General features: G+C 48.5%; 1 protein-coding gene across 31 annotated transcripts in view; it reads left to right on the forward strand.

The window, feature by feature from the left end:
* DST (dystonin) overlaps positions 1–16,323 on the forward strand; it is a 487,727-nt gene that overhangs the window by 392,356 nt on the left and 79,048 nt on the right. For all 31 annotated transcript variants that reach the window (XM_021098565.1, XM_021098572.1, XM_021098573.1 and 28 more), the window contains 3 exons: positions 9,389–9,550; positions 11,970–12,140; positions 15,164–15,330. In XM_021098565.1, coding sequence (XP_020954224.1) covers positions 9,389–9,550; positions 11,970–12,140; positions 15,164–15,330 — 500 coding nt within the window. The remainder of the gene's footprint in view (positions 1–9,388; positions 9,551–11,969; positions 12,141–15,163; positions 15,331–16,323) is intronic.

A 16,323-nucleotide genomic window follows, 5' to 3' on the forward strand; every position in this document is an offset into this window, starting at 1 on the left:
AGAATTCTCTGGAAAGGAGGCCGAAGCAAGAGCATGGAGGGCTCTCTCACCGATGCTTTGAAAGTGTTGGCAAACTGAAAAGCACTACAGAAGCGTCATTACCCTTCATGGTTACAGAGATTGTTTTATTTGATTGTGAAAAAAAATAAAGTGACCGGGTCTTCTAAAATAAGCCACTTATAGGGAGTTCCCATCGTGGCTCAGTGGAAACAAGCCCAACTAGTATCCATGAGGATGCAGGTTTGATCCTTGGCCTCACTCAGTGTGGTGTAGGTCGCAGACATGGCTTGGATCCCTCGTTGCTGTGGCTGTGGCGTAGGCCGGCAGCTATAGCTCGGATTTGACCCCTAGCCTGGGAACCTCCATATGCCTCGAGTGTGGCCCTAAAAAGCAAAATAAATAAGATAAAATAAGTCACTTAGAGCATGCTGTGTTTGTTTGGTCTCTGATCACTTTGGAAGGAGTTGACTGACTTTAATGAAATTCACGACCCCCCATCTGTGTCTTGAGACCCGTCCTAGTGGACAGTCATCAAGATGCACTTGGTATGGTCCAGCCCCAGAGGTCCAAAAGAACAATACCGTTGCGGTTAATAAAGACGGTAGCTTACACAGTCCCTAAATCGGGGATGGGGTGGGGTGTGTGCGTGCACCTACACGTGCTTACACGTGCATGTTCTAAAAAGTCACAGACAGTTAAGGTTTACTGTGGGCTTTCTATGTGTAAAGCGTGACTCTAGACTGTCTGTAATCCTATTCGCAGTCCTGAGAGTGGGGTGCTGTTATTACCCCCATCTTCCTGAAAGGGAGCCGAGGCCCAGGGAAGGGAAGCGACTTGGCCAAGGTCCCACGGGTTGTGACTGTCAGAGCCTGGAGATGTCGGTGGATAGAAGGTGGTCTCTGCATTCCCGTTATTCATCACGTTGCTCATCTCCTGTGTTCTCGGGGACACTGTCAAATCATCTCAGCTGTCGACCGAGTTGAGTGGCCCGAGATTCGGGCCATGGTTGGTTTGTTTTCATCCAGAATGCCAGGGACACTCACTTGGGAACGTGTTCTGTTAAGCCGGCTGCTGATGATAAGAAGAGGGGAGCGTGTGTGAGGTTGTCTTGGAAACAGATCCGTAGATGCCGTGTGGGGGACAGTGACCACCAGCGCCACCGCTGCCAAAGGGAACCAAACATTTCCTCTTCTTAGTGGTTCCGTCCTTCTTGAATGAAATCATCAATTCAGGCCTTAATCTCATTTTTCTCGGCATGAACGCTTGGGTGGAATGAGAGTTTTGACATGATGTTTTAGGAAGATTTAAACATTGTTAAAACAGTGTTCCCAAAGTGGACTAATTAGTATTGAGTAAGAAACCCGTTGCTGGCTCTTGCATAGCTTCCCAAAATGAAAGAGAAAAGCTCTGGAGGGCTGGCTCTGTTTTCATTGTTGACTTTGAACTTTCATTGTTGACTAATGCAATGTGACATTGCTCTCTGTCTGGTGGCTTTAACCTCATGCCATGGATCAGTTTTTTCAGAGCAGTTCTGAAGCTTCAGAGCTATTATCCAGTTACTCGGTAGGGGGTGCCTTATACTCAGGAGGGGGAGCTTAATGGATTTAAATCATCCATTACCCAGTTTAAATAACTAGGTGAGACAGACCGCTTGAGTGCCCCTCATTTTCCCCCTAAAACTTAACCTAAGACATAGCAGTCAGCATCCTGGAAAGGATACAATTAATTCCTGTTTAATCCCAACCCAAACATCATGATTGAAAACAAATGCTCTTCTGAGCCCAAGGCCTGAGTCAGTGAAAGCTGTCCCAAGTTTCTGAAAAGAGGTTGGTGCCACCTTCTGCGTTAGTTTACCCTCGTTTTTCAACCATTTGGAGCATTTTTCCCCCTATTTGTAAATAATAGTCCCTGGACTAAAACGTCTAAAGACGGAGGCATTTCAAGTAGTCAAATAAACCAAATTTAGGAAGAAAAGATAAACCAGTCCAGTTCTGCCCTGCGTACGAGTTCTTTTCTGTCATCCAGAGAGGTCTTTGGAATCTGATTCTGGGTAACAAGATAAATATACAAGTTGCTGCCATAAACACCAATAGGGCATTAATAGTACACATTCCACCTCAAATCAGAATCTGTTGGGATCATCACTGGTAGTGTTAGTTGAAATCTGTTTAATAAAATAGGCCCACAGCAATTTAATCATGGCACATCCTTACAGGGCATTTTCCCAGGGCACTTCCTGCTTCCCAGCCGTACTGCACCCACCCTCTGCTCCGTCTTCTCCACTTGACGTTGTGCAGGAGAGGAGGCGCTGCCTCTCTCTACACCGGCGAGGGCTCACCGTGCCAGTGGGCAGGTAGTGAGCCCTGTGTGATGGACGGTTGAACTTATGAATGAATTATCTGTGCAGTTTTACAGGTGTACTCTTCACCTCAATGGTGAGGTTACTGGCATGGCATGACATGGCATAGAATAGAATGGAATAGAACTAGGGACCCAGAGTTAGAGCCTAAGGTGGGCTGAATGAGGGCTATTCTTCCCTGTGAAAGGTTCTGTGAGGGTCTCAGGATGTTTCAAGGAACACCCTCCTGCCCATTCCATGGAAATTTTATTATGCCCATAGCTATGAATAAGTAGCTTTCTTACCTGTCAAGATAGTGGAGGTTGGCAGGCAGGTCTTTAGTCTCTGCTAATTCCTGCCTAGTGCCTGACCATTCATACGTGATAACTGTAGGCACGTTTTTTCTTTGTCTTATAGTCTGCAGGTCAGAACAGCCTGTGTGCTCAGACACCACAGGATCCAGGGCTTGTTGAAGTACTTCTTGGCTATGAAAAGTGGGCATTGACGTGGTGAGAGCCACAGCATAATCGTATTGCTATGGATCTTTTCCCTTAGAGATGGCTATACATATTTTTTTCCAACTTAATCATGGCCACCTACTGAGGGGCATTCAATAATTTGTTGAGTGGGTATGTTACCCACAGAGTTGTGTCTGGAGATAGATTTTTTTTTTAAATTCCGTTCTTAGGTTTATAAAAATCATTTGGGAATAATCTCTCCCATGAACAGTACGAAAGTTCCTCCCCTCCTCTTGCCTGTAAAGTCATCAGAGAAAGTATACGGCGGTTTTTACTAGAACTGCGGTTTTTACTAGAACTGTCTTCACTTCGGGTCAGCAGTTTTACTTATGTCCAAATGATTATCTTGTGAGACTGAGGCAAGAAAATCTGCCTGCTGTCTTCTATTCTGGCATTGGTACTTATTTCGTAAAGAATGGATAGATTTGATCTTATTTTTAATAAAACTATGAATGCCCCTCCCTCCCCCAAAGGCTAAGATTTGGCTTGCCAGATTTATTTTCAGTCTTTTAATAGGCTGTTTGTTGAGTAGATAAAAATCTGTGGATGTGATTTTGTTTCCTTATACCCAGAGTTGCTTAACTGCTCTTGATCTTTGCCTGAGCCTGGCCATACCCACGGGGACTGCATGGTTATTAGTAATATTCACATGTGTGCGGCACCCTTAAGGATCGTGGACTCGCCTTGAACTTGGGCTTGGGGAAGAAGGACACTGCATTCCACTTGGAAGGGAGATGAAGGGAGACGCACTGTGCATCCAGATAGCAAACACTGAGAGTCCACGCCAGAGCGTGCTGGGGTGTGCTTTCCCCAGTGACCAGATCTAGCTCTGGTCCCCGTCCCTGGTTCCTAGTCCTATTCGTGGGTCGCTTCCGCCCCTGCTCGCTGGCCCCTCCCCGGCGGCCCTCCTCTCCCCTCCCCTCCCCGGTGAGCAGGTCTGCAAGCCGAGCCCAGCCCCAGCCGCCTGCTCCCCCTTCCAGGAGGGGTCTGGCTGGCGCTGATGTCACCGGCGGGCGGTGGCCTCGCCGGCGCGCAGCCTCGGGGCACCTCCCCCTGAAAGGCTCACGGGCCGGGGCCAGAGTCGGGGCCATGCCTGCAGAGCCCGGCCTGGGGAGTGCGTAGCAGCGGAGCGGGAGCCCCGGCCCTGTGGCAAGGGGCGCGCGGAGCAGATGCGCCCCGGGGAGCGCGCGGGCTCGGGGACGCCGGCCCGGCCAGAGGAGCCCCGGCCTCCTTGCTGCTGCCCGCGCCTTGGAAGAAGCCCCGAGTTCTTCTCGGCTGCAGTTGCCTCAGGTGGAACAAGTCGTCTTAAGGAGGATCAGATAAAACTCTCCGAAAATGGATTTTTTTTTTTTTTTTTTTTGAAAAAAGGGGAGTTCAGAGTCCACCATGCTTTCTGTTTACTTTAAACCGTTGCTGGATTGTGCTGGCCTGGCCGTCCAAAAGTCTATTTTCCCTCCCTTTGGATAGTTGGGAATAGCCTCGAAGAAGCTTAATATGGGAAGAAAAACTGCCTTTTGGATTGAGATTATTTATAGCTACTCCCAAAAAGAGTAAAAGGAAATTTTAACTTTCTTGCAGCGCTTGACTTAACTTATTTTTCTCCGAAGACTTGTTCTGTGCCTTCATCTGAACAGTACATGGTTGCCGCGGTTTGTCTTTTAAGTTTCTGAACCTTGGTTTATTTATAAAAGGGATGGAGTTTTGCAAGCCATCTTTAAGCGGGTTCCAGTTTGCCAGAGGGCCGCTGAAATGAACATTCAGCCCATCGAGATGCTCGCTCCTTTGGAAATTTTAATCTGGAACTCTCAGACGCAGAATTAGAATAACAAGGGAAATGGACTGACAAAAGAACGTTCTGAGTGTTTGAACCACCGTTAAGTGTGTATTTGTTTTCTTTTTTCTGTGTTCTGGAGTGTGTGAAAGGGAACTTGGGGGCGTGGGGCAGGAGAAGGACAGATCTCTGTCCTTGATGCACTTTATTTTTGAGAATCCTTCTCAAACAACCAGTGGAGGGGTGGTTGCATTTCCACTGGTGCCCTGCTGATGGCCTTAAATGCTTCGTCTCTTAAGACGTGTGTCATTCGGGGTGCACCTTTGGGCTGGAGACCCTTGATGGTCCCGTGGAGAAGCCGTGAGCTCTGCTGCAAGATGCGTGGCCTTACTGCCTCCTTTCTGGATCGAGAGCTGCAGCATTTGCCTTAACTGCCTTGGAAATGGGGAAGCCGCTGAGCAGACCAGACTGTTTACGTCAGAATCCCCCCTGTGTGGGGAAGGGTGGGGAGGAGGAGGACCTCAACATCGAGGACTGCTACGTCCCCCAGCGCTCCATCTACGACACCGTCAGGCTGAACGAGCAGATCGACTCTGGTTCCAAAGGGAGCCTGTCTTCCAGGCATTTCACCGACCGGACTTTACCCTACAGCCACCGGACGCTGGAGGTCAGTTCTCTGTGCTCCAATGGGGCCCTGGCTTCTTCCAGTGCGTTTGAGCTCAGAGGCCGCGAGGCTCACAAACTGGATGAAAAGATGATATTTGATGCCCTCAAACTCAATAGTGATATCATCCGAAGCACAGGAGTACCCAGGGCCCGCTGTCAGGCCGAAAAAAAAGAGCACAGACGGTCGTGGCGAATGTTTGTCCCAGCCAATTTTATGGATTATGCAAACAAAAGTGAAAGCTCTTTTGTTGAACCTACTGATCTGTCAGATGCTGTTCCCAAGGCCAGCAGGTGCAGATGGGGGACCAATTCTCTCACGTCGGAGGAGGGCGACGTGGGGTGCTGCAGACCCCCCGCGGAGAGGGAAGAAAACCAGGGCCTTTTAACCGGGGACCCGCCACCACGCATTAGAAGCTTGTCTTCTGCTCAGGATGCTCACGTAGCAGAGCAGTATGGACCCTTTTATTCTGTTAGTCCCGTCAACGAACAGAAAATCCCGCTGCTGTCAGGCAGAGGTGCCCACCTGGATGAAACCTTCAAAATGATTTTCCACGATGTTTCCCTCCCCGCGGAAACACAGCGTGTCTGCGGTCAGAAGGAAAGCCGTGGGCCAAACTGCTGCCCGCAGAGGGATCTCAAAGCCAGCTCTATCAAGGGCCACCCCTTCGCTTCGACACAAGAGGGAGAACACAGGTGTATTTCTGACCCCGGAGGAGGAGGAGAAACACCTGGACCTGGAGAATTCCAAAGTAGGGAGGGTGTGGGTGCCTCGCCCCAGGAATCAGCCCCCCCTTACGCAGATCTGGGGGAAGGTGATGGAGATGGCGATGGTACAGGTTTCGGGGAACACCTGCCGCGACCGACACAGCATGATTCAGAGGAATCCAACACGGCACATGTAGAGGACGCGGAGGCCCCCCTTTCCGCCCCAGAGGTGGAGGTGATCCATAGGCAGTGCTCCCCCAAATCCAGAGCGGTAGGAAGGAAGACCGCTTCCAGAAAAACAAGGACCCAGGCAGGGCGGTGGGACCCCGTCTGCAATGGCTTTCACTCAGCTCAGGTAATTACTGGTGACTCTGGGAAGTCCTTCTGTTGTCAGGTGGCCTCCGGCGTTTCTCATGAATGATCCATCCAGGATCTGACTCATCCCCTAGGAGATGGCAGATCTTGATAAGTTGGTCCTGACAACAGACTCATTAGGGGCGGCGTTTGAGGAGCTTGATGAGCCCCAGCTGTCGGCAGGCCTGCTCCTGATGCTGCGAGGGTGGCTGTCCCCCTTCGCTGAGAATGCCTCCGAGGGGCATCTCCATTCACCTGAGGCTTTTAGCCCCGTTGTGGTTTAAGACCCCGCCACTTAAGGGCAGTTACATTGGGTTGATGGAGCTTGAGCAGGGCTTTGTCAGGAAGGTGCAAAGCCAGGATGATCTTGTTGGGGTCTGAGAAGTGCTCCAGCCACCTTGAGGGCTTTTCACCCTGGAAAGGTTCTCGCGGGGGCTCGGCCTGTGGGAGGGATTTGCTGTGCTGTGCTTTGCAGTCATTAGGGTGCCGGCCTTTCTGGGAGGGGTGCAGGAGCTAAGAAAGTAAAGGGTGCAGCCTCCTAACAAGAAGAGGTTGTTGGGTCAAGCCTGTAATTTTTTTCTCCCCACTTGGAGTGAAGTTCAGCTATTTTGGTACTTTTCCTAAGCTCTTCTGGTAAACTTTGCCTCAGAGGTCATTTTATTTTATTTTAAGCTTCTCTTGAGTCTGTGTCCCGACGGGTTAGGTCTGGGGAGAGCCTGTCTTCCTGGGTGTTTTGTTCCTGAGTGATAAGGAATTTGGGCAGTACCCATCGTCTGTGGACTAGTTGCTCTCCGCAGCCGTGCCCTCCCTGTGAGCATCAGTTAAATGGCCTGCTGGTTTGAAAGCTTCGCCAAGTCCTTTTTTGCTGTAAAGCATCTTGCAGTGCCTTTGTAGAAAGTGATTAAACTCTTAGGAGTATATAGATTCTTTTTTAACCTTTCAGGTATTTGAGGGAGCATTTTAGAAAATTACCACAGACACACCTCGAACCGCTCTGATATGCGACCCTGAAATTCATTTCTTTTAAACCAAGAGCAGAGGTTCAGGCAGTTTACTGGAACATTTTAATTTGTTTGATTATTGCCCTGAAAATTAGCTGTGAGGAAGAATAAAACTTTTCCCCTGAATTCGTATATCCCAGACAAATTCCTGGAATTTAAATTTAGCAGTCCCCCTCCCCCCCCCTTTTTTTGTACCTAGTAGAACATATTTACAGCTCTTAGTTCTTAGAAATAGAAACTTCGAAAGTGGTACAGAAAAGAAGTAAGATCACAGTACCAAATTCTGCTTTTACTGCCTTGCTATAAGGGTCTCCTCACTAATTAGGTAAATAATGCCTTTTTAAAAAAACTATGAAAAAGCGTTTGGGGGGGCGTTTCATTGATTTGGGGAATTCTTAGAATTCTTTGTTTACATGTAATTGACTTATATTTAGTATCCTTGTGTAGAAAGGGTTAGGCAGCGTGGAAATTCTGGGCTCTTCCTTGGAAGAAGAAGTTTGGGCTTTTTGATAAGAGGGGACTTTCAGAAGAGATGATCATTTGTATGTTTGCTGTTCCTTAATTTCCTCATTCAGACCATAACACGGAAGTAGCTGGTGTGCTGGGCTTGGGCCAGAGTCTGGAAAGCTGGTCTCTTGCAGCCTTGACAGCTTTCAAAAGTATTTTCCATGCTGTGCCTGTAATTTTTTTCTTAGGTTCTATTTTGATATTTGCTTTTATTATGTTTTCGTATATTCTGTTTACTGTTCATTCACTTGGACTGTGGCTGTATTTACATAGTGACTCAGCGCCCCAAACCTTGTCTTACCTTAATATCGAGCTGAAGCTCTCCTTCCTTAGTTAAATATTTATTTCCTTTGTGGCATCCTTCAAGACCTATATTAAAAAACATTTGTTTAAAAAAAGAGAGAAAAGGATTTCCTTGGTGGCTTAGTGGCTTGGGGAGCCAGTTTGTCACTGATGTGGTGCAAGTTTGATCTCTGGCTTGGGAACTTCTGCATGTTGCAGGCTCAGCCAAAAAGACTGTGTGTTATCTATGAAAGAGTTGATGTGCCACCACTATTATCTATTGATGGGTTATCACTGTCCCCTCAAGATATAAATACAATTTTCTGTACTGATATTCATTCGACACATAATTATGAGGTCCGTGTTTCAAGCTAGGTCCTGTGGTAGGTCTCGGGTATAGAACTACTGCTGTAAGGAGAACAGAAATGGGTGCTTGTATGGAACTTGCATTTTACTCTGTCACATGAATTAGATCTTTTGCCGGTTGCAGGCAGTGGGGCCTCTGGGTCCGGCAGGATGGTGAGGAAGAGGGGAGCGTGCTGGACAGTGCAGGCAGTGACCACGGGTTGACCAGAGTCGCTCCACTGATGACCTATGATCAGATGCCTGGGGCGAGCCCTCCGGGCCCCTTGCAGGCCCTTCGGCATCTTGATGCTATGGTGGGGCTGGATGTGTAGGGATTGACATTACTGCAGATCAGGGCTGCATCTTTTTTCTGTCCCCGTCCCTGTGTTTGGCCCCTCTGGCTCACCTCATCACCCGGACAGTCCCACCCACTTCGAGGTTGAGCCTCGCAGTCGTTCTCTAGCTCGAAGCCAGTGTCCTTGGAAGAGCCTGTAAGGATCCTTGCCTGGGAGGGTCCATCTCAGGCCCATCTTAACATTTTGCTCTTTGCATTTTCCATGTGGTTCTAAGAGCGTTTGATCAGAGTGATGGGGGATTCTTGCTGCTGTGCTGATAAAGCCCTAAGGAGAAGACACATATACTCTTTTCTTGGTTTTATGGGTAAACCTGATTCAGGCCACTTGGAAACTCATTCTTTAAGATTCCTGAGTGCTTTTGATAATATCATGAACCTAATTTACTTTACTTTCTCACAGGCGTTTGTAAGGTAGCCATAACATATGTATAAGCATTAAGAATCACCTTTATGTCTAATCATTAATACCCAACAATGGAACAGATGTTGGCAGTTGGTGGATGTTAGGTAGGATAATCCCTGTGATTACTGCTCTTCCAACCGCAGGTGTTCCAAAAGGAAGAGATCGAGCCTCTGCAGGTGAAGCAGCAGGATGTGAACTGGCTGGGCCAGGGCCTCATTCAGAGCGCGGCGAAGGGCACCAGCACCCAGGCCCTGGAGCACGACCTGGACAGTGCCAGCACGCGGTGGAAGACCCTCAACAAGAAGGTGACGTCTGCAGCCCCGTGGTGTCATTTCTGGGGATTGTTCTCTTTTTTTAAATTGATTGACAATGACGTGTCAGTTTCAGGTGCGCAGCACAGCCTTTCCGGTGTGTGTGTGTGTGTGTGTGTGTGTGTGTGCGCACGTTCGTTCTTGTTTGGGTTCTTTTCCACTCCAGGTTCTTACACGGTGTTGAGCACCATCCCATCCTGTGCCGTAGGTCCTCCTCGATGATCTGCTCTGTGTACAGCAGGGCGTATCTGTTAATCCCAACCTAACCGAGCCCCTCCCCCTTGGGTCACCGTAATGTGTGTCTATGTCTTCGAGTCGCTGGATTGTGATCCCCTGGCATTTGCTGTGACCACCGCCCATGTTAATAGCAGTGAAGCTTCCCCAGACCTGCTTACCCCACGGCCCGCGCTGGGCGCCCCCTGGGCTCGGCAGGCGGTGTACATGCAGGGAGCGAACTGAGCAAGACAGCCGCCTTGCCCCTACCGCCACAGTGGGGACCACGCCGTACAGCTGGGATGGCAGGAGGCCAGGCCCACAGCCCTGGGCTGGGAGCACACAGGGGCTGCTTGGCTCCACAAATCAGTGTCGCAGAGGGATCTGGGCTCCCTATGGCCAGATCATGTACTTATTTTCCAAACAACTCAGAAATCTGACGTTGTCCGTGAAGTCTGATTGTCAGACGTCAGTAGCTCCCTTCATGGTGTGTGATAGGCCAGACGGTGAGGTGAAGGTAGCTGCATTCTGTCACTGGGACTCAGGGTTTGCCACCTGACTAGACCATTAAACCCAAATATCATTGTACTCAAAATGTGGATCCCACCCTTTCCTAACTGTCCATGATGGAAAGTGATGCTCTGATGTCTTATGGAGGTAAATGCCAACGCACAGTGGCTGCCCTTAGCGAGGCCTAAGTGGTCAGGAAAGTGTTGCCAGTTGGTAATGCTCACCTGGGGGGGGCGGGGGTTCCCCACTGACATCTTCACAGGTCCCCTCTAAATGACACTCACCCTTCTTGAAAGTCCGACTCGCTTTGCAGGGCTCCTCAGAAACAGCTGGGATGCAGGGTCAGGGTAAATCTATTCCGTGGTGCTTAAAGGATCTTGCCAGCTACCTTTTCAGTCCAAAAAGAAAAGACCTTTGAGAGGGGCGATCGGATATCTCTGTGCAGGACACAGAGACTCCATTGACTGCGAGACAAAGGCCCTGGCTTGTCAAGAGAGCACTCGAGAGCATGGAGCTGGGGGAATTTAATTGGATACTTCATGCTTATTTTGCCCAGCAAAACAGATCTGATTCTCTCTACAATAATAGTTGTTTTTGGGTTTTTTTTTTTATTCTTAGTCTATTTATTTATTTATTTATTTATTTATTTATTTGTGTCTTTTTGCCTTTTCTATGGCCGCTTCCTGCGGCATATGGAGGTTCTGAGGCTAGGGGTCTAATCGGAGCTGTAGCCGCCGGCCTACACCAGAGCCACAGCACCGCGGGATCCGAGCCACGTATTCGACCTACAGCACAGCTCATGGCAATGCCGGATCCTTAACCCACTGAGCAAGGCCAGGGATCGAACCCACAATCTCATGGTTCCTAGTCGGATTTGTTAACCACTGCACCACGACAGGAACTCCGACTCTCAGTCTTTTTAAAACCTTGATATTCAACAGGGGAAAATAAAAGTATAAATCCCAGGGGTAACGATAAAAGTGAATATTGCATGAGATGGATGGGGAGTTTGGGGTTAGTCGATGCAAACTAGTCCCTTTAGAATGGATAAACAATGAGGTCCTGCTGTACAGCCCAGGGAACGATATCCAGTCACTTGTGATGAAACGTGATAGAAGATAACATGAAAAAAAGAATGTATATATAAAAAGAATGTATATATGGGTATCACAATGTTCTGTCAATTTCTGCTGTACAGCAAAGTCATTGTAAATCAACTATGATTAAAAAAACATTTTTTTCCTACATGAATAGGGCACTGGGAGTTCCCTGGTGGCTTGGTGGGTTAAGGATCTGGCATTGTCACAGCAGTGGCTCAGATTCGATCTCTGACCCCAGAACTTCCACATGCCACAGACATGGCCAAAAAAAAAAGGCATTGTTTCTTTCAGTGACCTTTAGATATTGGAACCATCCATTGCTAATCATGAATGTATTGGACACTCCAAAGTCTCAAAGGATCTCCCCTCTTGCAAGGACTGGTTGGGGTGGCAACCTTAGCTCCTTGGCTTACTGGCCAAGTTTGTCTGCTTTCCGTCCGACTCCTGCCCACTCTCAATGCTTTGGGTAAATGTTAAGTGAAAAGGAAAAGTTGTGACCCAAAGAGAAGGTGAGCCTGCAAAGTGCTGGCAGTGGGCAGGTTTCATGTCTCAGGGACAGGAAGGTAACATGGGTCCCTGGCACCTCACAGGTGGCCCAGCGGGCAGCCGAGCTGCAGGAGGCCCTACTGCACTGTGGCAGGTTCCAGGATGCACTGGAGTCCCTGCTCAGCTGGATGGAGGACACCGAGGAGCTTGTGGCCCATCAGAAGCCCCCGTCAGCCGAGTTCAAGGTGGTGAAGGCCCAGATCCAAGAGCAGAAGGTAAGCCAGCAGACCATCCGGGCTCTTTTTCATGTTCGGTCTTAATAAGGAGGGAAAACTTAACCTTGGGACTCTTTACATTAACAGGGTGTCCTAGCTAACTGGTCATCCAGGCTCTAGACATTGTTTTGTTAGTCATTCAACAAATATTTATTGACCATCTGCCACAGGTCAGCTGTTGCCCCAGGGGTTGGAAAGACATCATCAAAGAAAACAGTAGAAACTGCTGTTTAAGGTTTAGTGGGAAGGGAGGGCCAGGGAAGGAGAGACAGTGAACAAAGCTGACAAGTAAGTGGTGATGCGTTAGCCTTTGATAAGTAAAACGGGGTGGGGAGGAAGATGAGAATTAGGACGTGACAGCACGTGCACAGTTTAAGAAATAGAGTAGCCGGGCCCACCTTGCTCAGCAAAAAGGCAACTTTGCACAGAAACATCGTTGTTCCTTCCGTGTTGGGTTGATCCATCTACGGTTGCCTCTTTGATAGATTTATTTATTTATTTATTTATTTACTCATTGTCTTTTTGTCTTTTCTAGGGCTGATTCTCTCGGCATATGGAGGTTCCCAGGCTAGGGGTCGAATCGGAGCTGTAGCCGCTGGCCTATGCCAGAGCCACAGCAACTCGGGATCCGAGCCGAGTCTGCAACCTACACCACAGCTCACAGCAACGCCAGATCATTAACCCACTGAGTGGGGCCAGGGATTGAACCTGCAACCTCATGCTTCCTAGTTGGGTTTGTTAACCCCTGTGCCATGCATGACGGGAACTCCGCCTCTTTGATAGATTAATATGAGTGGTTTCTTATGGTCCATCCTATACAAGGCAGAGGTGATTCACATATGCCAGGAACCTGCCACTGTGTCCTTTGATGCTGCAAATACAGGACCCAACTGGAAACACACCCCTTAGGGGACAGTGACTATGTGGGACCCCATGTACAACTTCTGTGTTCATTTAAGGAGCATTGAGTGACCTATCCAGTGTTAATTTGTCAGTCATGACTTGAAATAACATGCAGGGTGGGGGTTGGTAAGGTTTCTCTTTAAAAAGATGGAAACTTGGAGTTCCTGTTCTGGCTCAGAACCCGACATAGTGTCCTTGAGGTTGTGGGTTCAATCCCTGGCCCCACTCAGTGGGTTAATGATCCAGCGTTGCTGCAAGTTGCAGTGTAGGTCGAAGATGTGGCTTGGATCCCGAGTTGCTGCAGCTGTGGTATAGGCCAGCAGCTGCAACTCCAATTCCACCCCTAGCATGGAAATTTCCATATGCCGAGGGTGCGGGCCTAAAAAAAAAAATGAAAATACAGGAACTTGAAAAAGAAGGGACTGGACAAAGAGGCTTAATTTTATTTTAACATTCAGTACTGCTCTCTAAAAATTCTTTGACATCTTTGTCATACTGGGAAATTATTATAAGTAGCTTTAGCAGTACAGATTAAAGAAGCATGCCAGGAAAAACATAGCATTTCTTTGATTTTTGAGAAAAAAAATAGGACAATATATAATATGTGGTCTGTAATAACAATATAAGTATATATTTGTCATATATAATAATAAATATGTCATAATATAACATAGTATTAAATATAACTGCTACCATTCAATGATTTAATTTAAACCTTTATTATTCCCCCAGAGTGAGTCAGCAGTGTTTAGCCAACAAAACCTGTTTGTTGATTTTGCTTTCTTAATTGCTTGGGCTTTGCTGTTGATATTTACCCAAAGTCACCACCCAGTCGCGTTTACTGCCTGAACCACCTGTTACACTTTGCTGTTCCAATGACCCTGACCCACGTCAGGGGAGGGTGTCCCTCCCCTCCTCTGGGACCTTGCCCCTGTCCCCTCCTGCTCCGTGGTCCTGGTCTCGCAGTGACAGAGAAAGAGCAGACAGCCTCCCAGGTGTTCCTTCTGGGTCGCCGTCCGTGCCTTTGGTCCTGGAGCATCAGTCAGGCTCAGCTTGAGGAAGCCACTCCTTACGCCGTAGCATCTCATTGACCTGTGCCTTCCTCACTGCTTCCCACTGGGCTTGGCCACAGCCCAGCTGCTCACAAACTTGCTTTGATTCATGGGAGGGAAGGAGTCCTGGTTTCTGGCTCTCTGAGCCAAATATTCCATTTTAGGCTTCTTGAAGGGTTAAATGGATTTTTTTTTTCTGCTGCTAAATCCTGAAATATTGGTCGTACTTAGCCAGCTGTGGGGATTTCTGACAGGTTTCACCCTCGGTTCACTGTGGAGATGGTATTTAAAGGCTCTTTTTTAGTTTTCATCCTCATAAAGGATTTGAGGAGCCTCTTCTCACTCATGAAAGGAGCCAAGAACCTCTGGTTTGAACCTCATTAGCTTGGGAACTGGGCAGGAGGCTCCCTGTCTGTGGTGCGTGGTGGGGGGTTTTTTCGGTTTTTTTAGCTTTTTGTGTTTTTCACTGATTAATTTTATTTCATACCTGACACCACCAGTGTTGTCCATGCACTTCAGCCAACACCGAGCATCTTTTATCTAGTGACATGCAGGGCTTTGCCTTCAGGCCCAGGCAGGAAAACAGGGAAGGGGAGAAAGATGATCTTTGACTGTGGTGCATTGTTTAACATGGGAAGAAGCTTTGGAAACAGCAACGATTTGTAACCATCTTTTCTGCCCCAGTGGCGCGGATCATTAGTGAGCATTTAGGGCATCCCCGTTTCATTACGGTGGTGGGGAATCTTGCGCTTTCGATGCAGTGGAGTTGCCCTGAGCAGCACAAGTTAATCTCGAATGGTTTCCTGGCCTTATCCATATTAGTTTTATTTACTTCCAAATGCCCCCCCACACACACACTGCCTGACACAGTAGTAATGAAGCATTCAACAAATGAGTGGGTATTTTTCAGTCCTACTTCTCAGATGCTTTTGTACGTGTGCACACACACGAGATCATTTTTGTCACATGTCCAAAGTTCCTAGCCTGTGTTTTCTACCCGTGGATACAATTATTCCTGTGCTTCCGTTCTATTTATTCATATTTTTCATTGTCATACTCTGCCTGCAGCTTCTCCAGAGGCTGTTGGATGACCGCAAGTCCACCGTGGAGGTGATCAAACGGGAAGGAGAAAAAATTGCCGCCACCGCGGAACCTGCAGATAAAGTAAAGATTTTGAAACAGCTGAGCCTCCTGGGCAGTCGGTGGGAAGCGCTGCTCAGTAAGGCTGAGAGCAGGTAACTTAAGTGCCTCCAGGCTTCCAGGAGGGCTGGCAAGGGCTTTCATACCACGTCTTGTGTTTCGGTAGTACTGTTCTTCCAGCTGTTACGTTCCTGTTTAGTGCGTTTTGTGAACACAGCAGGTGGGGCAGTGGCCCCTCCCTGCTCATCCCCTCAGGGTCCTGTCTCTCGCTCCCCAAGGATATCCCACCTCTTTGTTTGAAGGAAAGTGTTTCCCTCGAGGGTGGCTCATTCACTCACTCCTAAGATAGTTTTCTGGCCTGCCTGTCGTGCATCAGGCAGAGCAGGGCCATCCAGGGTGAGCCGGTCAGAGCATCTCTGCCCTCAGACAGGGGGCAGCCTGGCAGGGTTTTAGTTGCTGGAGAGAAATGACCAGTGTGCTGATGGTTCAAAGCAAAACCTGGACACAGGGTGCTGTGGAGGCAGAGAGCAGGGGCAGGGAGCATTTTAACAGAAAGAGTGGGAATCAGCTGGGGAAGGAGGCAGGGAGGGCGCCGTGACCTTGGCAAAGGCAGGATGGGCACCGTGACCTTGGCAAAGCCAGGGCACCGGAGCGTGGCCGCACCACGCTTCATTACGTTCCTTCACCTTCTTAGTGGGCACCACTTTGACCAGGTTCAGATTGTAGTTACATCCTAGTGTAGACTGTTGTATAGACCCCTGGACAGAGCGAGCATTTCCATTCAGTCCTACCTTCTTTGGAACCAAGATGGTACAGAGAAGGTTCATCTAATTTTGAATTTGGAGTAGAAGAGATGACTCTTCTAGGACAGTTGCTACCAAGGCGGCTGGAAGTTTCATGTCCTTTTTTTGTTTTCATTTTTGGCCACCCTGCAGCATATGGAGTTCCCAGGCCGGGGATCGGATCCGAGCCAAAGTCGAGACCTACACTGCATCTGCAGCCACGCCGGATCCTTAACCCACTCTTCCCAGCCAGGGATCGAACCTGGGTCCTGTTGCTCCCAAGATGCTGTCGATCCCGTTGCGTCA

Source organism: Sus scrofa, chromosome 7, assembly GCF_000003025.6.
Source record: "Sus scrofa isolate TJ Tabasco breed Duroc chromosome 7, Sscrofa11.1, whole genome shotgun sequence".
In the NCBI taxonomy this organism is placed as follows: domain Eukaryota; kingdom Metazoa; phylum Chordata; class Mammalia; order Artiodactyla; family Suidae; genus Sus; species Sus scrofa.